The sequence below is a fragment of the Curcuma longa genome, chromosome 19 (assembly GCF_044706935.1).
Source record: "Curcuma longa cultivar G26 ecotype Majalengka, Jawa Barat chromosome 19, ITB_CL_G26_1.1, whole genome shotgun sequence".
Lineage (NCBI taxonomy): Eukaryota > Viridiplantae > Streptophyta > Magnoliopsida > Zingiberales > Zingiberaceae > Curcuma > Curcuma longa.
In genome coordinates this window covers 7561866-7584886 of record NC_133879.1, presented here as the reverse complement: position 1 = coordinate 7584886, position 23021 = coordinate 7561866, and the positions used below count along the sequence as shown (strand labels likewise).

General features: G+C 38.2%; 1 protein-coding gene and 1 pseudogene across 1 annotated transcript; both read left to right on the top strand.

Moving 5' to 3' along the window:
• Nucleotides 1–3449: 3449 nt before the first annotated feature.
• Nucleotides 3450–6487, top strand: LOC141812489 (phenolic glucoside malonyltransferase 1-like; annotated as a pseudogene).
• Nucleotides 6488–8147: 1660 nt separating this feature from the next.
• Nucleotides 8148–17774, top strand: LOC141812487 (uncharacterized). Its single transcript, XM_074700477.1, has 3 exons — nucleotides 8148–8558; nucleotides 16939–17298; nucleotides 17484–17774. The coding sequence occupies exons 1-3, from the start codon at nucleotides 8148–8150 to the stop codon at nucleotides 17772–17774; spliced, it is 1062 nt and encodes a 353-aa protein (XP_074556578.1).
• Nucleotides 17775–23021: the final 5247 nt, after the last annotated feature.

Below are 23021 nucleotides of genomic sequence, written 5' to 3'. Positions count from 1 at the left end.
TATAGTTCTCAATCTCACATTTTCTGTTTGGAAAATTTTCTCCCTTTATACACACACATGTTTTTTGAATTGTATGAAGGCAAAGATGTTGGAAGGGAATCTGGATATGATGCAAGGAGATGTCATGCATCCGAGTGACGTTGAGATTGAACTTAAGAAGAGGCTTGATCAGCTGACTGATCGGTTGATACAAAAGCAGACACAGGTATGTGCCGATATATTTTTTTCACTTGCAATTTGCAAATATATTTTTATTGTTCCACCAACAATTTTCTATTAATAAGTAGATTTATAATGACCTTAATTTATTAATGCACACCAACAATATATCCTTCCATATTTCTGGTAAGAACAGTACAAGATAGATTCAAATGGAAATGGAAGGGGAAAATAGTAGACACAGAGATTCTTGCCTCCACTATCTTAGTTGATTCCATGCTTTGGAAGTGGTTTCCCTCAACTAAGATCTATAAGCTGCCCCTTCATCTCATCCTTTATCTGCAACATTATTATCTTAACTTCATTCTTTTTTTGTGAACAACAAATTATGTGATCTTGCATGATTTTTTTTTTTGCAAATTTTATGCTAATGATACTCTGTTTCTTTTTTTTTTTTTGCAGACAAAAGTGAAGAATGCGAGTCGTGGGGATATCAGTGAGAACAACAAATGCAAATTAATTCATTGGTGTGTTGATGGAGTTGTGGCAGAAGGCCGAATTACATCTACAGATTCAAATGCAAGAGTACATGACGTTCCACTTGGTGGACCTTGCTGGAAAGTTTGGATTGATAGAGTTTTTGTTGAGAAGGTGGACATACTTCGACCAAATGAAGTAATACTTTTTTTGAGGATGCAATAGGAAGCACGATTGCTTGGTTATCTAAATATATAATTGTGTAACTGATTTAGATTTAGATTTTAACTTTTTCAGAAAAAATATGATACTGAAGTGTTTTTTATTATTATGATCTATTGTTACTAAGTAAAGTCGGTTATTTGTTGGATATATATACTAGTTTGAAATGATATTATTATTGTGTTATTTGTGTGTGGTTGTTGTTGTTGTGTGTGGTATTTATGTTGTTATTAATTATTTGAGTTGTGAGTTTATAATTATGATTTGAATGGTTTGAAATGCAATTATATGATTTAAATGGTTTGACCTGTGATTGATTGACCTGTGATTAATTGCAGCGTGCATAGCGCGCTGCGCGCTGCGGAAGCTCTCATCCGCGGCGCGCATTGCGCGCTGCGGAAGCTCTCATCCGCGGCGCACATTGCGCGCTGCGATTGATTACATCCGCAGCGCGCATTGTGCGCTGCGGATGCGATCAATCGCAGCGCGCAATGCGCGCCGCGGATGAGAGCTTCCGCAGCGCGCAATGCACGCTGTGGATGCCTAATGACTTTTAACAGCTTGCAACTGCGCAGCGTGCGATGTGCGCTGCGGATTAGTTAGACCAAAAATTTTCAATGGATTGACTAAGTATATAATTTCATGAATTAGCTTTGTCTTAGAAAGTGATTATTGTCTAATATCCAATAAGACCTCTATATCTCGCCAATGTCTCAAAGCTAAAACTTGAAAATATATACTTAACTAATTAATAGTCAAATTTAAATGTAAATCAAGGTCAAACACATCGTAGAACTCAAATTAAATTAAATCAAGATAAAATTGACAACCATTTCACATAACTCATAGGATTAACTGATTGAAATCTAGAAATGGCTCATATGTATTTAGGATTTAATTTGAAATCAATTAATATAATTCATTTAATTAATCAATTTAACTAAAAACTCAAAATTAATCTATGTAACTCAATTAATTTAATTAACCCTAAATAAATAAATTAATCTAAATAAATTTAACAAATCAATTAATTTAAAATTAAATAAATTAAATAATCTTAAATTTAAATTTAAATTTAAATTAGAATCTTAAATAAGTAAAACCTAATTAAACTAACTTAAATCTCAATTAATAATCCTGTGCTTAAATAAATCTAACATAAATAATTAAAACAATACTTCATATTCTAACTTAATGATTTTAACTTAATTTAATTCAACTTTCACTTAATTTAAGTTAAACTTAATTAATAATCTTAATTTTAACTTAACTAATAATTTAATCTTACTTTAATAAATAATTTCAATTTATTTAATAAATCTAGACATAATGAAAACTCTAACTAATTCTTATAATTCTAATAAAATTTTATTTCAAACGTAATTTAAGAATCAATCAACTCAATCATTTGAATGCAAAATTATAAATATAATACAACTTAACTTAAAGTGGATAATAACCATCATGTATTTTTGAACTCTACTTTTCTTCTGCAAAAGATGAAATCCGTCACTCTAGTGGCCCCACACGGTCAGTCTCACGACCATCTATGAGGAGATAAATCAAGAAGCTACAGTTAACCACGACAAAGAAGGTTATTATCTCGACTTCACCAAGATGTATATTTGAACTTTAGAACTTTGGTTCTAGAACTTTGACTCTAGGACTCGATTGAAATTGAAAATTGTTACTTAGGGCTTTTGAAAGTGCCTCTAGTTTCAAAATCCTTAAAATTCAATGCATTTCCTTTTGAACTCATTTACAACAACTTATTTTTAAGATTGTTTTTAACTTAAAGTAGTTTTAAAATTATTTATAACTGAAATATTTTCCTAAAAAGAGGTTAAAAGTGTTTTCAACCTAAACTTTTTATCAAGAATTATTTTTATGCTAATTATTAATTATGTTTTTCAAATTAAAAGAGTATTTTTAAAGACCTAAAAATATTTAAAAAAATTTATATCTCAAACTTTAAAATATTATTAGAAAATTTATTTTTGAGATAACTTTGAAAATTTATTTTCTAAATTTAAATATTTCTTGATAATATTTTCTAAGTATGAAAATATTTTGAAATCATTTTAAGAAAGCATACTTTCAAATTTAAAATCCTTTAAAAATGTACTTTTACAAATTATTGTTGATAAAAAGGATCTTCCATCTTTGATATATGTCAAAGGGGAATGATGAAAGCAGTCTTTTTTAAAAAAGCAAAGTGTTTTTCAAGAGTCAAGTGCTTTTTATGAACAAATATTTTTTTCAAGCAAAAAGAATTTGTTTTCAAAAAGCTAAGTTTTTTTAACATTAAATGTTGTTGAATTTTCAAACATAAGTACTAAAATAGATCAATCAAAATTTATAGTATTTTTTGATTTCACTACTCTTTAAAAAACTCTAGAAAATAGTTGCTAAAGGTTTTTTTTGATAATGGACAAAGAGGGAGAAATAAGAAAAGTTAAGGGAGCGTTTGATTTGGAATTTTTTTTCTATTTTTCTGATCTAGTTTTTAGAAAACAAAAAATACGTTTGGTATACTATACTATTTTTTATTTTCTAAAAAAGCAAATTGAAAAATGCGTTTGGGTTGTTAATATGGAAAATGCGTCCTCTCAGCCTCCAACTTCATCGACTCCATCGTCCCCACCTCATATCCTCCCTCTTTGTCACTCTCCGCCACTTCTACCCCCTCATCGGAAAGATACGCTGCTCCGATGCCCACCCGACGGCTACGAAATTTACTACGTTAACGGCGACTTGATTCACTTCATTGTTGCAGAGTACAGCGGCGACTTTGACGACCTCTCCAGTGACCATCCCCGATTCGTCAAGGACATGCTTCCCCTGCTTCCTGAGCTCTCCGAATCCAACACCAACGGCAATGACATCCGGCTTCTGGCTTTGCAGGCGACGCTCTTTCCGGAGCAAGGCATCGCGGTTGGCATCAGTGTGCACCACGACGCTTGCGACGGTTCGAGCTCGACTCGATTTTTGTCCACGTGGGCTTACACCTGTGCAGGGGCTGGAGTCATGGTGCCTCTGATAATCAACAGAAGTGTGATTACCGATCCCGACGATCTCTACTCAGTCTTCTACAAGTGGATTGTGAAGAGGCAATCGAGCCAGTCGATGATGCCCCTGAAAGCATCGAAGGACACCGTCCTTCAATCCTTCACCATCGACAAATATCACATCCAGAAATTGAAGGAGTTGGTGACGCAAAGCGGCAATGTTTCTTTTTGCTGCTCAACCGTCATCGTGGCCTTCGCCTACGTGTGGATTTGCCACTTCAAAGCACAGCTGCCGGAGATAAGTAACAAGTGCATCCTCATGGCATTTGCGGGCGACTGTAGACCATTGCTGAAGCCACCAATCCCGACGGCATTCTTCGGGAACTACATCGCATTTGCCAATGCAAAGGCGAAGGCCTGCGATCTCACAAAGGGAAACGGGGTGGTGGAGGCCGCGAGATTGATCAGGAAAGTGATCGAGGCATTTAAAGAGTCCTTTAAAGGATGTCAAAGAGTGGTCGGGAGGCTTCAAGACACTATGCGAGCTAGATTTCTTAACCATCGCCAGATCATCGATGTTCAAAGTGTATAATTTGGATTTCGGATGGGGGAGGTCGAAGAAGGTGGAGATAACGTCGATCACAAAGATCGATGCCATGGTGGAGATCGGGCTGGTGAGGCCCAAGGCGGAGATGCAACTATTCGAGAAGCACTTCTACGATGGCGGCGTGGCGGATGAGGCCCTCGGTGATGTCCACCCGGGAGCGCAGGCAGCGAACACACATGTTGGCCGAGTTGTGTTGGGTCCAAAAGGATGTTCACATCTCCACAATGGTATGATATTGTCCACTTTGGGCCTAAGCCCTCATGGCTTTGTTCTTGGGCTCTCCCCAAAAGGTCTCATCCCAATGGAGATATCTTCCATCCTTTTAAACCCATAATCTTTTCCATGTGCTTTAGATGTAGGACTATGTTTGCACCATTGCAACCCAACAATCCCCCCTCAAACAAAGGACCACAGGCCCCCCGGTCTGAATCCTCGACCCACCAGGACTTTTTTGCCCTTCGGTCCACCTGACCTACTAGGACTTCTACCTAGCCGCAACTAGGACTTTTTGCCCCTCGGTCCACCCGACCTACTAGGACTTCTCACCTGATGTCTGGTCCTCTTGATTCAGACACGGGAGCACCCACATCTTTTGTTTAAGGTTCAAACCACATGGTTAGATCTGGATCATGACTCATCCGGCGGTTAGTCCGGTGAAGAGCGGTCTCGCTCTGATACCACTTGTTGGGTCCAAAAGGATGTTCACATCTCCACAATGGTATGATATTGTCCACTTTGGGCCTAAGCCCTCATGGCTTTGTTCTTGGGCTCTCCCCAAAAGGCCTCATCCCAATGGAGATATCTTCCATCCTTTTAAACACATGATCTTTTCCATGTGCTTTAGATGTGGGACTATGTTTGCACCCTTGCAACCCAACAAGTTGGGCGGTATTGCCACCCCCACAAATGCAGCATAGAACTATGCATATCGTCTGTGTCGGCATGAACATGGCCGATTGCTCCATCGGTGGCTTGACCTAGTTTTTTTTTGTATTGAAGAAGAAGAAGTGAAAATATTATGGTGTTACAGTAGCCGCATTTTTGCGTTTTCTATTTTCAGTCGCAACTTTTATTTTTCACAGAAAATGATATTTTATCATTTTTTTATTTTTTAGAAATGACTTCCCATTTTCTAGAGAATGAGATTGGAAAACATAAAGCAAACAACAACTTTTAAAAAATAAGAAAATGAAAATAAAAAATGACCAAACCAAACGCCCTCTAAGCAACATATATTTCCCATAAAGAACCTATGCATTAATTGAGAGGAGGTAAGAAAAATAGAGTGCCTTAATTTAAAGGGAGGAAAGAAAAACAAAATGCCTCACTAATATTTCTTTTTTTTTTTTTTGCACTTAACAATTTTTGCACTTAAATTGTTGCTCATTTTTTATGTTATATGTTTTACTTAACTTTAACCAAGTTATCAATAATCAAAAAGTTGGTGGTGGAAGCACTACCATGCGATTGAACTTAAGTTTTAATATTAGTAAAAGGTCAAAGTTAAGGTTACTTGTGATCTGATGTGCTTATTAAGTTTGCAGGAAGTCCTAGTTGATACTAAGCAAGGAACCCCTGGTCCGTGGGATTAGGCAAAGAAATCCTGATCGAATGGACTAGGTAGGAAGACTTGATAGATCGAGGAGATTGAGAAGAAACCCTTGGGGGTTGAGGACATCAGACAAGAAGCCGTAGGGTCGACGACACCAGATGGAAATCTAAACGGGATCAAGATCGGAGGTCTAGCAAAAGTTCCGAAGGTTAAGATTAGCTGAGCAAAAGTCTAAACAGATTAGGTGGACCAAGGTTTGACATTAGATAAACTCTTCCGAATAGAGTAGTGAGGATGCGCTCTCGAAAAGAGAGCAGTAGGCATCGGTCTAATTTAAGATTTCACGGGAGATCGAAAGTTAAGACTAGATAGCTGGAAAGCTGTCATTCATATTCATTATATTGTGCTTGTGTTAACTTTATGATGCAGAAATTCATATTTGAAGTTGTCGAGAATCACTGATTTCGGGTGCCCAGATGGAATTTGAGGCACCTAGAGTGGTCCAGTCACCCGGATGTGCTAAAAGCACCTAGAAAGAAAGTTTCTAGTGAGCAAGCTGAGTTGGCACACGCTAAGTGGTCGGTACATGCTAGTTTCTAGGCAGCTAGGCAAGGATAAAATTCAGCCGGGATAAAACTTCCGTCAAAATCTAGTCGCCCAAAAATAGATAAGTCAACGTTGAGACCAGATCGAATAAACTTCGATGGGGGTGCCTAAGATTGATCCAAGCTCCTTGAACATCTTATAAAAGAAGCCTCGAATAGCGTTAAGTACAATGAATACAGGTTCATCTAAGTCATTGAGAGAGTTTCGTCATCTCTAAGGAAAAGGCTTATTTTGAATGTGCCTCGCATTATCACACAGAGATCTACAAAATGTAAATTCCAAATAATATGGACAAGCTTTTTAAAAAAAATCCAAATTCTAAATTTGTATTGGCTTGACCCTGTGCTGTCGGGAAACGTCATTTTGAATGCCATCCCCGTTTCCGAAATGCTTGGAAACGTTTCCACAGATGGAAACTTACCGGAAACTGCCCCGGACGGCGCCGCGGAGGTGCGGAGCCACCCCGTGACAGCTCTAAACGAAGAGGAGAAGAGGAGTGAATGGTTAGGGCTTAGCCCTCTTGCTTCTCCGGCGAACGGCGGCGCGAGGAAGGGGAAAGCGGCGACGGCGGACAAAGGCGAGGCGGCGGCACAGGGTGCGATTGTTGGCTTCGGCGGTGGCAGGGCAGGAGCAAGGCGGTGGCGTTGAGAGGAGGGAGGCTGTGGCTGGCCTTTTCCTCCGTGCGTCGGCGACTCGGGGCGGCAGAGGGCGGCTTCGGTTGGAGTCTTCAGACGACGTCGGGCAAGGAGAAGTCGATGGCGGCTCTGCTCCAAAGACTCTGTGACGGCGGCGGCAACTAGAGAGAAAAAGGCCGGCATCGGAAGGAGAGGAGGAGGAAGATGCCGGCAAAGGAAGGGCTCATGGCTTCGGCGCAGAAGAGAAGACAGGACAACGTCGGCAAGTGGGCGGCGACGACAGAAGATGAGGAAGAGGAGAAGATCGGCGGCGGCAGAAGATGAGGAAGAGGAGAAGATGAAGGGCGAAACAGGGGAGGCAACGAATATTTAGGGTTTTTATTGATTTGTTAATGGGTTTAGATTTAAACCATTAAGCTATTAAGTCATCCACTAATCAATTAAATCCATTAAATCTACTAATCTTAAATGAATTAGAATTTGATTGATCAAACTCCATCCATATTAGATTTATTTAATTAATTCCTCCTAAATTAAAGTTAAGGCTATTTAACTTTAGGGGGGTTGTCTTTTACACTGTAGGTCTTCGACGTTTCAAAAAATTAGAAACTTCAACTATTGCCGTTTTCCGTTGCCGTTCCGTGTTTCCCGTTTTCCGTCTCCAAGTTTTCAGACAGCATAGGCTTGATCAGCTGGAATTTTTTTTTATAAAGAAGGTGCAATTCTTTTTCTTTTACCGATTCCAATTTCATTTTCTGTTTTTTTTTTGTCTAAATCTTCGTGTGGAGGGATCCAGTTCCTGTCCGACGATTCGTGCCGGTACCGCATTACCAACGACGACAACCTGCCGTTCATTCAAAACCCTAAGCACCTCTTCCGACATGAGCGAAGTCGGTGCCGGAGAGCAGATGGCGCCTGCAACTGTTGTGCCGGATTCAGACTCTGCCCCTGTACTTTCCAAGAGGGCCCGAAAGAAGATGGCGAAGCAGGAGCGGCTAGAGGAGCGGAGGGCGGATCGAAAAAACGAAGAGAAAGATCGGCGGCGGCGGGACGTAGAGCGGAGACGCCGGGAGTGGGAGGAGAAACTGGCGTCTGTCCCTGAGGAGGAGCGAGAAAGGCTGATCGCGGAGCGGCGGGAGGCTCGGAGAGAGCGGATAGAGCAGCAGGCGGAGGAACGCGAGTTGCGGGACGAGCGGCTGCGGCGAGCGGCAGAGTTCGGGCCCAAGGTGGTGCTCGACCTAGAGCTCGCTGTTCACATGAAGCCCAATGAGATCCGCAGCCTCGTACAGCAGGTGCCAATAGCGTTCTCGTCTTCCATTTTGGATTTAATTTGAATTAATGCATCATTTAGTTGTCTTTCACGCTTCCACTCTTGACAGTTTTATTACTAGTACATTCTTTTCGGTGGCTGATGTTAGAAAAAGCTTTAATAAAGTTGTAGTTTTACACAAGCATAAGTTGATGAAATCAGTTCTCAATTTGCACTCATAAAAAGTTAGATAACACGAATGCAAATGATCCTGTTAAAATATAAGTTTGTAACGTGTTTATGAATCATGTTGCCAATAGGAATTCCATCATTTGACGGCTTGAGGGGAGAAAGATCATTCCTTGAGTGCACCCTTAAACTTGGAGCTTATGTTTTTTTGAAATATCTTATGTTTTGCACTCTAGTGAATCATTTGAGATCCTTTCATAACCTATATTGTGTTGAAGGAATATTTATATGATATAGTGAATTGTGTGCAAAGCCCACAATTTCATGATGTTCATCACAAACGCTTGTATAGAGTGATATATCCATGGTTTAAAATCTCGATTCATATTGGAGTTTCGATTTATGACTGGAACGATACAGTTTTGGTATCGTATTATACCATGCTGATATGTCTTGATATTTTATAAATATAAAATATAATTTTTTTTTAATTTAAATATTAAAAAAATTAAAATTAAAATATTTTTTTTAAAAAAGAAACAAAATATGAGATTCATAAATAAATATATAAATAAAAATTTTATTATATATTTGCAGAATTAAAATAAATAAATAAATATATCTATACATATATAGGAAAAAGTTTTGCGATGCGCCCTTCTGTGTATGCCTACATGCACGACTGAGTGAACAGGGTGCTCGGAAGTGATTCGGGTGCTTGGAACAACACTAAGTTGCGCATGCCAGCATGCATCGGGTGGTGTGCAGGGTATCATTACCCTATATATATATATATATAGTTAATGAGGTAGTTTTATTAGAGTTTGATTAAGCCTGTTTAGCTTATCTATTTATAGCTAAAATTTGATTGAAATTATTACTAAAAGTTTTATTATTAATTTCCTAAGTTTTCTGCATGCACTGCTCTTGCCTGCACCTCGTGTGCCCATGCGCATCTCCGTCGTGACCCGACCTCGCCACCACTTGAGGAGGTCACGGCGGCCTCCGCATCTGCGTCGGGATGAGACCTGCGGAGGTCCCCTCCGCGATGACAGTGGTGCTGGTGTTGGACGACGGACAAAATGATAAATTTTATCTGTTTCGACTTACAACGAATGAAATTGGGTACATTCTGACTGTAAACCTGATTGCAAACATTCAATTTGAGAAACATCACTCAGTTATCCATCTAATTCTCAAACACATCTCACACCCCTATAGATGAGGACTTAAAGACAACTAAATTATAGAACACTTTCATTTGGCTTGCTTTAAGTTCATGGATAAGAAATTCAAGACCACTAAGTTTGCAAGTGTTGCAAATAAGGTGTAATAGTAAGAATGATTCAACACTATTATAGGATTAGAAGAATAGTAAACACAGATCATTTTGACATGGATTCTATATTCTTCAAATGGTTAACACAAAGATATCCATTTTGCACAAGAAAATATTTATTAGGTTAACAAGGTTTGCTATTTATTATAAATAGAGGTTGATTTTACTAAGGCAGACTTCTAGGCCATCTTACTTCTGAGTTAGATGTTGCGGTCGCCCCACTTCTCACTTCAGTCACCTGGAACCTTCTGACTCCGTTAGTCGAGGTTTATCCTCGGCTAGTCACTCAGACTTACAATTATTGTACATAATGAGTATGATGAACATGTAAATGTTACTCGTATGTACCTTAGATGTTTACCTCCTAGTTAACTTAGTTGCCACAAGACTCAACTCCTAGCTGACTTACTTGGACTTGGGTGCCATGACCTCAGCTCCCAGTTGACTTCCTTTAGACTTGATTTACCTAGTTCCCAATTAGGATTTTCTTGTTTGATTCCTAACCAGGTCTTCCACTGCCTAGCCCCATTAGGATTTCCACTACATGGTTCCCAATCAGGACTTTAATTGTTTAGTTCCACTAGGGCTCTTTGCCTTTGTCCAGTTTCAACCAAGACTTCAGTTGTCTAGTTTCATTAGGATTTAGCCAATGTCTGGTTCCTAACATGACTTCATCTCTTGTTAAGTAATCTGCATATGCACATTTAACATAATTTTGTTAGATCACCAAATAGGCTAATTTTAAATTTAATCATACATCAACACTTAGGTTCAATGTAGTGCTCTCAGCATCAACAATCTTCTCCTTTTTTAATCGTATGGAAATACAGTTTAAGGTTAACTAAATCTGCAATATTAAAAATAAAGGTATGCATTATATATGTGATAAAGAAAAAATATATACATTATGTGACAGAAAAAATCATACATTAATACACTTAAATGAAGTTTTTAAAACTCCCCTTGATATAAAATTCCCCCTCAATAGTAAAAATAAATATTGGGAAAAATTTTATACTTGGAAAAAATTTTAAAACTTTAAATTTTTTTTTCTTGTTAGACCTGATGGAATCCATATATTTCCACAATGGTATGATATTGTTCACTTTGGACCTAAGCCCTCATGATTTTATTTTTGAGCTCTATCCAAAAGATCTCATTTTTATAACCCCATGTTCTTTTTCATGTATTTTTAATGTGAGACTTTGATTGTCATCCCAACAATCCTTCCCTCAAATGAAGGACCATCGTACTCCAATCGAGGCCAGCTTGTTGTCCGATCTCTTGACCATCAAGTCCTCCTTGCCTTGATATCCGACCCTCTTGATCCGTCAAGATTGCCTAGTATCCGGTTCAACTGACCTACTATGACTTACTTGCCACGAGAGCTTCTCATGGATTTTACTAGGAGTCCCCTTATCATTATTCTCATGGTTCGGGCCTCTCTTACCTCATTCATTTTTTTCTTGAGGTTCCCCACATGATTCCACATAGATCATGACTCTGATACCAATTGTTAGACCCAATGGGGTTTACATATCTATACAATGGTATGATATTATCCACTTTGGGCCTAAGTCTTTATGGTTTTCTTTGTGGGCTCTACCTAAAAGGCCTCATACCAATGGAGATATCTTCCATATTATAATCCCATAATTTTTTTCATGTATTTTCAATGTGAGACTTTGATTGTAATCTCAACATTTCTCTTCCCTTTTTTCATACATTAAAAATAGGGAATAAAGAGTAGAGAAAAATGATAATTTTTAATTTACTTGTTGAAATTATAGCTTAAAAAAATTAGCTTTGAAAAAAATAGGCAAAAAGTTAAACTTAGTAAGAAAATGACTTTGAAACTTTACCTGTTAAGTCAAAATTGTCAACAGTTCAGTATAAAGACAACTACCAAGTTAAACACAAATTTAATATTTAAGACTAAGTGGTTAAGTGATCAAGCAAGAAGATAAGTAATTGACTAAGATTTGAACATCAATCAGTAAAACATGTAATAGATATAAATAAGCTGAAATAAAAAAAAGTCACATAAGTCAAATTGAGTTAAATAACAAGTCAAATAATTCACTACAAGTTCAAAGTCACTGCAAGTCCACAATAATGATCTAATCAACTATGCACGATTCAAGTCTTCTTCTAAGTGTACTAAACTCAACTTTTATTAAAGGTTTAGTAAAGATGTTAGCTATGTTAGATTTGAATTCAACATATTTGAGTTTAAGGTTTCCATTTGCTATATGATTTCTCACAAAGTGGTGTTTAACTTACATATGTTTCGTCTTAGAGTGATGCATAGGATTCTTGGTTAGGTTAATTAAACTAATATTGTCAATTAAGACTTAATTTTTTTTGTAATTGTATGTAGATGACCGATAGATGCTCTAGTTAGGCGATGTGAAATTATAACAAATGTACATATCAAACGAGGAAGAGAAAGACCAAAAGAACATTTGGTTAGCAACAATAAAATAAGATAAAATTTATTTAAATATAAATGATGATATAGTAGGAAATAGAATTCAATAGCGTAGAAGGATCTATATAGTCAACCCCATCTAGCGAGATAATGTTTGGTTGTTATTGTATTTTCAATTTTGTTTGAGGGGGAGTTTTTGAAAAGGACTTCAATCCCATTTCCTATGAGATTTATACATTGTGTGAGATTGTTTGATTTTGATGCTGCATCAAGTTGTATTTGTTTGCTTCTATGTTGCATAAGTTGGTATTAGATTTAGATCTCACTATGAGTTTTGTTTGCATTGTGCTGAATGTGAGCTTATTTAGCTTGGTCCTTATTGAAAGATGCAGACAACGACATTAGCAAGATCACATTCATCATTTACCCTGTTGTGAATCTTGCTGATCACTGAGGCAATTCTCTAGGTTATCACACACTTTGATTAATTTGGAGAGCCTCATCCATTATAAAAAGAAAATGCTAAAGAAATAGGCCCCACCCCTCTCAAAAGTATTGATAATTATTTATATGATAAAAATATTTTTTTAATAACTTGATGTATTAATAAAAATTTTAAATTAAATTTTTTCGTAATGTCAAGAGATTCTTTATTAGGGTGGTGGTATGTTTTCAATGTCACACTACAAAGAGGAATTTTGTTTGAAGATTAAAAACAGATGATATTATAAAGCAAATAATTAAATAACAATAACAGAGAAATTATTAAAAAAAATTAAAGCAAACATGAGCGAATGAGGGATGACATAATCAAATTTGGGAGACTGAGACTGAGAGAATGTGAGCTAATTGGATTAGATGAAAGATAAGAGGTGATGTTGGGTGTGTAAGGAAATCTAAGAAACTCTTTTGTATTTTTAGGGTCAATTTGGTAATTTTAGTATAAAATTGACTAGAATACTTAAACTAGTCCTCTTTATTCAAAATAGCAATATTTTAGAGTTTTCTTAGGGTTTAGCCGTTAGAATTACCCTTCATTTTTATCCATCGCAAGTTTGATCTAGCACATGGGTCGTGCCGAGTTAGATTTTTCATCATGTCCAGCACAGTCTAGAATACACCACTATATGAAAATTATGCTAACATATAAGTTAGTGGTAGTAATAGTACAATTATTTTGGCATTATAAATCCTTTTATTTTTGCAGAATTTTTAATGTGGGCCTTGAGTTGTCACCAAGAAAACAAAGAGAATGTTTTAAATACAACAAGAAATGCACCTTAGTTAGCCATACTGCAAGAAGCTATCTTAAAATCTAAATTGCATTACTATAAATAGTTTAGAGGAATACCTACACCTTAATATCAAATATGTAGATGTTGATAATTTATACTAACAGAAATTCAGAATTGTATTAACTTCAAACTTATTCAATACATAAGGTCCTAATATAGTTTGATAACACAACTTATTCTATATAATATACCAGACTTTTCTAATATAAACCCTAATTATCCCACTTTTCGAAACAAAGCAAAGCTATGTTTTCATATCCTATAATTTAGGAAATCATGATCCCATGATTTATTAAATACTTTAGCCTATTTTGTAAAGATATACATGTTATAAAATCATATTTTCCACACTCCCCTTCAAGCTGGTAAATGTTTATCATTCCCAACTTGAATATAATACTCTCAAACACTGAGCTACTTAAGTATATCTGCAAGTTATCCATGTGTAGGTACATAAGAGTTATAAATAATCCCACTCTCTGAATTATCCTTGATGAAGTGTCTATCAATTTCAATGTATTGTGTTCACTCATGTTGTACTAGATTGTGAGCTATATTAATCAGAGACTTAATTATTTTCATAATAAAGTCTCACTGGGTCATCCCACTTGATCTTTAAGCCTGCTAAGATGATTTTTTACCAAAGTAGTTCACACTGGCCTTGAATCATTGCTTGGAATTCTGTCTCTGCAATAGACCTACCACATGTTTTTTCTTGCTCCTCCATGTCACAGGGTTACCACCAAGAAAGTTGCAATATCTGAAGGTTGATATCCTATATACCATTGACCTAGTATAATCAATATTTGTATATACCTCTAGTACCAAACCTCCGTTTCTTTTAAACAAAATATCCTTTGCCTTTACTTGGTGTCCCTTTTCGATACTATAATATTTTGTGAGCTGCTTGCATGTTTTTTGCCTCCTTTTTTAAGGAGATCTGTAACATGTTTTTTGTAGGGAGATAAAAATATTTTAATAAGAGTAAGCTTCCTCAATCTAAAAAAGTATTACAATCTTCCTAAATACTTCAATTTAAAACTTCACCAAATACGACAAGATTATTTCTTCTTAGCATCATTTTCTATCACTATTATATTATCAACATAGACAAAGAGCGTTGTAACTCCCCCTTAAGAAAAATGTTTAATAAATAATGTGTGATTCCCTTGACTTTTAGATACTACAATGTTCTGTGAGCTGCTTGCATGCCTTCTTGCTTTCTTAAGGAGATCGGTAATATGTTTTTGTAGGGAGATAAAATTATGTTGCTTAGAGTAAGCTACTTCAATATTTCAACCTTCTTAATACTTTAATTTCAAACTGTGCCCAATAGTGACTTAAAGATTATCTTTTTTATCATCATTTCCCATCACTATTATGTGATCAACATGCACAAAGAGCACTGTAACTCTCCCTTAAGAAAAATGTTTAATAAATAGTATGATTCCCTTGACTTTGTCTATACCCAATGACAATCATAACTCTTGCAAATTTGCCAAACCATGCTCATGTCGATGCTTAAGTCAATATCAGACTTCTTCAATTTACATAATTATAAGTATCCAAATTATTTTCATATCTTGGTGGGACCTCCGTATGAATATTTTTCTCTAATTCTCTATGCAAATTGCTTTCCTGGCATCAAACTCATTCTTATGATTTAGGTTGGATTCTTGGACTCACATTAGTTTAGAGACAACTATTTTTTGCTCAAGTACGCCTTATCAAGTCTCACATTCTTAATGAGAAAGATGAGATTTTCATGCATGGGTTCAAACACAAGATTTGACATACATTGAGTAATAAACCTAGACATTGGAAGTAATGATCACATCGAGCAAAAAATCTTATCCTTATCTTCCAGTATGGAATTCTCCCATTTGAAGATAAGATCCTTATCGTCCAACATGGAATTCTCCTCTTGAAGATAAGATGTGGTGAAGTAAGACACTTGTTCATTGAAAATAACGACCAATGACACAGAACGTTGATGGAGATAATAGCACTTGTGCTCTTTCTAAGTTGAGGAATAAACTGACGTTTTAAGGAAAAATCCAACTATCATGGCTAATAAAAGGAAACCTTATCAACCTTTTATGGAAACTAGTATGGAAACTAGTATGCTATTTTCAGCCTAATTTTTAAGGACATACATGGTTACAAATTCATATTTTCTCACCTATGCTATAAAAGTTTTGTTTAGCTCACTGTTATCCTTTGATTAAGGTTCATTAGAAGGTAGGGCTGAGTATTCGATTAAAATCGAACCGAACCGAATCGAATTAACCAAAATCGAACCGAACTGAACTGAATTTTTTTGAACTAACCAAATCGATCGAATTTTTAAATAAAAATCGAACAAACCGAACCGATAAAATATCAATTAATTCGATTTTCGACCGAATTAACTGAATTTTTTAAATATTAAAAAATTTTTATCAATTAATTAGGGATTTATAAGTTTACTAACTTAGGTATTTATAAATTATTTTTTTATTTTGATTAATTCGGTTAATTCGGTTTAACTGAATAAGGAATTTTAAAATGAAACCGAACCGAATTAATCAATTTTTTTAGAAAAAAATAACCGAAATTTTGAAATAACCGAACCGAATTTTAAAATTCGGTCAGTTTGATCGGTTTAATCGAATTTTTGCTCACCCCTACTAGGAGGCCCTACTTTTAGGTGATATCCTGGATTTGTGTCCAATACTCTTTTGCATGCTATCATTATAATTACACAAATCTGGAGAAGTTATGGTGCCATTACTTACTGTAATGTAGGTCATAAAAAAGAGAGCGGTTATTGACGATGAAGAGACTTTTAATTTTGTACTCAAAGTTTACTAGGTTGATATGAACACTAGATCAACCATGTTGTGAAAGGATAACTCGTTGGACCGTTGGATGAAATGTGACTTGGTTTGATGCTCAGTCTTATTTAAAGTAACTCACTGTTTTTATAGTGTTCTTACAAGGATACAATATTTGCTTACTAAAATTTCAAAAGAAACACCCTAGAGAAATTATTACCATTTGGATTCTTTTATTCTCTTTGCACCTGCATTGTCTTCCCATATCTTCAAGTCTCACACTTTGACATTTCCTCTTCTCTTGACTATTTAAGTTCGTTGAGCTTCAATTCCTTACCTAATGAAAGTTACAGATTAGGTATTGTTATGCAGTTAATGGGAGGTATGTATCGCCAGCACATCTCTGGTTGACAGGATGCCAAGGAGAGATATACACCGGCTTGCAAAGGATTCCAGGATATGACAGATGGATCATTGAGAAGGAGAGTAGATCTTATATTGAGGCTTTTCAAGAGCACAAGGAAAATATTGTCTATCTGACAGCTGATTCAAAAACTGTTCTAGAGGAGATTGATCCAAAGAAAATATATATCATAGGAGGGTTAGTTGACCGAAACCGCTGGAAAGGGATTACTATGAATAAAGCAAATGAGCAAGGAATTAATTCTGCAAAATTGCCAATCAAGAATTACTTGAAGATGTCGAGCTCCCAGGTATTGACTTTTTCATTTATCTGGGCATTTTATCGATTATTTAGGATGTGTTTGCTTTCCAATACTATTTATCATTGTTTTTTTTTTTGTTAAGATGTCATCTCGATCCGAGCTGCAGCTTTGTCGATCACGACAATAACAGTTAAATAGACATGATTTCTATGTACAATTTTCTTTTCTTGCAGGTACTTCCAATTAACCAAGTGTTTGAGATACTACTCAAATTCATGGAAACAAGAGATTGGAAAGAAGCATTTTTTCAGGCAATTCCACTAAGGAAAAACAGGTCAGGAAGGGAAGCCTACGTGACACCAAAAGGATGCACACAAAATGCTGCAACATCAACATCAAGATGGGAAGTGTTGAAAGAATGCTTAAACCACCCACATCGGTTATCGAATTTGAATTCTGCATACTGTTCCACTTCTTATTTCTCCTTTGCCAAAACATGGATGAGGAGATTCTATATTTTCTAAAGCTGCTCAGGCTATCGTCCTAATTCCGGCCATGTGTCAACCGCTCACTACATAAAAAAAAAAAAAAAAAACTTGTTACAATGTTTCTTCTCTACCTGCGTATATGCAATTTGTAGTATCATCACCACACCTACGGCAGCTCAGGCAGATTGTCCGCCTGCTACAGTTCTGCTCGACTCCTTCACCTACAGCTTATTACGCCTCATATTTTAATTACTCAGCATTGTCTCTGTCGCAGTTTTGTTGTCCTGACTTTGAAGTGATGGAATCTATCATTCATCTCTTGTGTGTGACAATTCTACCATCCCAGCTACGCCCGTGGGGCTATCATTTGTCGGGCTATCATTTGTCTCTTATGTTTCCTATTGAGACGTACTCATTTCATTATTTTAATAAAAAAACTAAAATTTTGAGATGTATTGTGAGAACAAAAATAGTAATGTGAAAATCAGGTGTTTTGGCTTACTGAAGGATTATGGCCGTGTGCAATCCCACGCTTTATTAAGGGTAATAGTTGGTAATCTGCTTTTGTTTGCGAGAAGCCAACCATTATTAAAAAAAAAAATTGGAAATTTGCCAAGCTTGTTTTTTTACACTTACAACAAGCGAGTCATCCTTTGAACCTTTCAAGTCGGGGACCTCGTATGGAAGAAAATGAAGCTAGTAGGAGAAGTCGGCAAATTAGACCCACACTGGAGAGGCCCATACCGAGTCCTCTAAAAAACTAGTTTGGGTGCTTATTACCTAGGTGGCCCTGACGACAAGGAGTTGATTCGGCCTTAGAATGCCATTCATCTGAAGGCGTACCAAGTTTAACTAGCAACCCTTGGAGCGCCGACTCCGAGTGGCCCTAATCAACCCCTTTCTCCTTCTCATGTATACTCTTTTGTACTCTTTTGGACAACTAATGAATATGCTCTCTTTGTAGGCCATTTGTATTCCCGAGCCCCTTTCTATATCACCCTGGTCTTAGACCAGCGGCGCCCTTCAATAATTATCGTTTTCAGGGTTCAATCTCTCTTGACTCAGACATAGTTGCAGATCGAGCTCTTTATATCTCCTTAGTCTTGGACCAATGGCGACCTAAAGATTATATCCCCTGGTCTTGGAATAGTGGCATCCATAATTGTCCTTTTCAGTGTTCAACTTCTCCTGACTCGGACATAGTCCCGGATCGAGTTCCTTATATCCTCTTGGTCTCGGACTAGTGGCATCCTAAAGATTATATCCCCCTAGTCTCAGACTAGTGACATCTGCAATTACCCTTTTCAAGGTTCAACCTTTCCCGACTCAAACATAATCGAGGATCGAGCTCCCTATATCCCTTGGTCTCGGACCAGTGGCATCCCGAAGATTATATCCCCCTGATTGCGGACTCGTGGCCTCCACCTAGGCCTACTACTTCCTATGGCCGAGCACTTCTGACTTATGTTGTCTATTTTATCGCCATTTTATCTACTCAGGTTCTTTCTCTTTTAGTTCAAGGTTCCTTCTCTCTCGACTTGGTCAGTATGCTAATCCTATCATTTCTTGCTGAGTCGGGAGATAATAATTATAAAAAAAGTATTTCATTAATAGAAAGCTTAAGCGGAGCAATACAAAATTACATAAAACTATCATTACAGCTACTCTCATCTCTGACTCGGGTAGCTCAGCCCTGATCTTATCTATATCTAAAAAGCTTAAAGATGTGCCCGAAGGGATCAGGCTGGCTTGGTACATCTGCTTGAGTGCGTCCTCAAAGTCATGCTGAAGCATTCTGGCGGTCTTGGCATGGAAGCAGTCTAAGTATTCCTCCGAGCGCAACCATTGATTTTTTCTGGCAGACCAGCGACCCTCCTCCCCGGCCTTATAGGTTGCCATCTCTTCTCGGTCTTTCTTTAGCTCGGCTCTGACTCCCTCCAAGGCCTCCTCTAACACTTTTTGGCCTTCAACATCCTCAATCACCCGCTTTTCCAGTGTCTCCTGATCCTCAAGGGCCTTGTGAAGCTGGGTGTCTCTCTCGGCTAGTTGGTCTCTAGCCTGATCTCGCTCTGCACCCTACTGGTTGGTCAAGGCGACCAGCTTGGTCACCTCTTCTTGCAAGGGCTCTACTATGATATGTAGCAGCTCTATCTCCTAGGCTCGGGGCTCAGTCAGCCCTTGAGCCAAAGCTGCCTCTTGATCCCTAGCCTTCTCCAGCTCTTCCTGGTAGCAGGCTATGCTGGCACGTTGGTCCTTGACCTCCTGTTGACTCCTTTCCAAGTCGGCCTTTAGGGCTTCGATCTCTGAGTTACGCTAGGATTCCCGAGCCACGTACTCTACTACAAGCTGCTCCATGATCTAGAATTGTCGATACAGTTGAGGCAGTCGGTTGTGGAGTTCTAAGTGTTCAAACTATAGCTGCACAAAAGACGACAAACGTTAGTTAATAATACTTACTAGTAGCTCAGGGAATATCCTTACCTTTACCATGGTGTTGTTCATGTGACTACCTAGTTCCATCGTCTCTACGTTCTGGAAGGTGTCGGGTCCTTGCATGGCTCGGACCCTATCCATCACGCTCAACCCCTCAGGTCTCGGAGTCGTGGCGCCTCTTGACATCGCACTCACCTCAGGGCCTGAGGTTGAGAGCGATGGGGTGCCCACTGCTCGAGACAGACTGACGGGGTGCTGTTCTTGTGCGGCGTTGGCCGGGGTGGTACTTGTAGGATCAATAGAACGCGCTATAGAAGGGGTGAATAACACGTTTCGCTTTTCAACCGATTTTCAAACTTAATAAAGTAGACGTATGGAAGCGACAATCTTATGCGGAAGCGATGATAAAAACAAACAAGAACACAACTATTTACTTAGTTCATAGCCCAAGGCTGCTACTTCAAGGCCCATGGTCTTCGATCATTTACTGCGGGCAATCCACTAGATAAACTTGTTTCTTACGGGTACAAGTTGAACGATTACAAAAATCACAATATCGATAACACTAAGAATGAACAATTTAAGTACGTGTTACCAAAATCGATTAGCCGAATCTTTTCTTGATCTTCTTTTGTTGTGAATTTAGCGTAGTGGCGGCTCTAGATTGCTCGGGGATGCTTGGGGTGGCGACGTCTCAACAGAGTAAGCGTGGAAATTATTGGAAATTGATGTATTTGGCTGCTGGTTGAGGTACTCTTTTATACAAGACTCCAGCTCAGCTTCGATCCTGTTCCTCCGTTGTAACTGTGTCTTCAAGTCGACTCTATCCTCGACTCGAGTCGACTCCAATTCGACGTGGAGCCTTCCTGATAAGTTTTCCTCTCCGCTGCGTTATCTGGTTGACGTAGCTCCAAGTCGACTCCAATGTCATCTCTGATCAACTCGAGTCTCGCGTGGAGGAAATTCAAACTGTGCTAACGTCCGAGACTGCTGACCAGGCTCAAATCGACTCGAGTTATGACTCAAGTTGACTCCAATATCTTTTTTTAGACAGATTACCTCGGAGTCGCGTTTGTTCAGTTTGTCCAACCTTGCATAATGTGTTAGCCAAAATAACATGCAAATTTAATTATTTAGAGATAGTTTCTAGAATTTTCTTTTCTCTGGGTTTTAACTTCAGGTCTCCAGTGAGACCCTAGGTTAGATCGACACCTATTGTTCCCTTTGAGAACACGTCTTGATCCACTCCTCTCAGGAGAATTTACCTTTTGCCAACTGAGTTCTCCTGACTCGTTGGACTTTTGCTCGGCTCTGTCCTCAGTCCTCAAGGTTTGTGCTGCGGCTCGGTCCTCTTGACCAGCCCAGTCTTCTGCTGCGACTCGATCCTCCAAATTAGCCCAAACTTCTGCTGCGACTCGGTCTTCCTGACCAGCTCAGACTTCTTACTGCGACTCAGTTCTCCTGACCAACCCAGACTTCACTTGGTACTTTGACTCTGCCAAGTCTTTAGCCTGACCCTCCAGATCAGGTCTTTCCAATGCCTAGCTTCCACTAGGACTTTGCTCAAACTTGTGCTCCCTGCATACTTAGATCAACATAGTTAGCTCAATAACATATTTAACTTGAACCTAGTAAAGCAAGTAATTGAATTTAAAAGCAACAAACCTAACTAGCAAAACAATTATGTAATATAACTATTCAACCTAAATCAACTAACATCAAGTCCACCGATTAACCTACTCAAACTCATCAAACTGATACAAGGAAATCAAATTGGCATGGAACAGTGCATGGCACGGAACAGGAATCCGAATAGCAAACAAAAATATGGAAATCAGCCTTAAAACAAGGAAGCTAAGCAAATTAACACTAGAACACACCCAAAACAAACTTAACTAGCAAGAGTATTTAACCACACGGATTCAATTTAAGAGTTGGATAGCAAATTCATTAACTACAATTGCAATCAGAACAAAAGAAACTTCAGAAATCTAGCAGAAACAGAAACATCCCACAATTCCTCTTCCCTTGCTCCATCGATTTGGTGTCAAACAAATCGTTTAATCCAACGATGTTGGTATTAACAATTCCTTTGGAATCTTCAAAGTGGTTGATGGTCTTGTTGCTCGCAGCCGAATCCTAAAAAACACCGAAGAAACCCTCTGTGGCGCGAACAGAAACTGCGCGAAGCAAATTGGAGCTGCAAACTAGAATTCCTCGCTTCCTCCTTGCTCTGATGGTCTTTCTGAAGCCTTGGACTTGCCGCGCGATCTTCCGAGAACCCCTCGTCGACGAGCGGTGTCCAAAGATGCAGCAGCTCATCGGAACTCGAAGGAACAGGGGTGGCGACGCCGGAAGAACCCCCACCGGCGTGCACCGTCCAGCCGCCGAATGTTGCTCAACAAACCAGTTTCAGACTCCTCAGGGACCGACGAAGGCAATGGAAGTGGGTTTACGGGATGGGGCCGGCCGTGCTCGTACGCTGTCGAACAGGGGAAAACACGCGAGGAAGGCGATGAATAGTGGCACAACCACTGTTCATCCCTTAATTTTCTATTTTTATGCCGCTGATTAATCAAGAAATCTGAGCCGTCCATTTCTGATCCGATGATGGAGCTTGATCTGGGGTTTTAGGGCAGCCTAGGGTTTGGGAAAAATTCATGGATCTTGATTAGACTTGAGTGGGGTCATGTCCTCCATGTGGCTTGATCAATTTGGGCAAATTTGACTCGGTTCGATCGCGGTTGGACTCGATCTTGATCCGATTTAAGCCCTACAATCAATTAAACTCAATTAATGTAAAAATTCACCATTAAATCATGAAAATTATAATCAAGTCTCAAATCATGT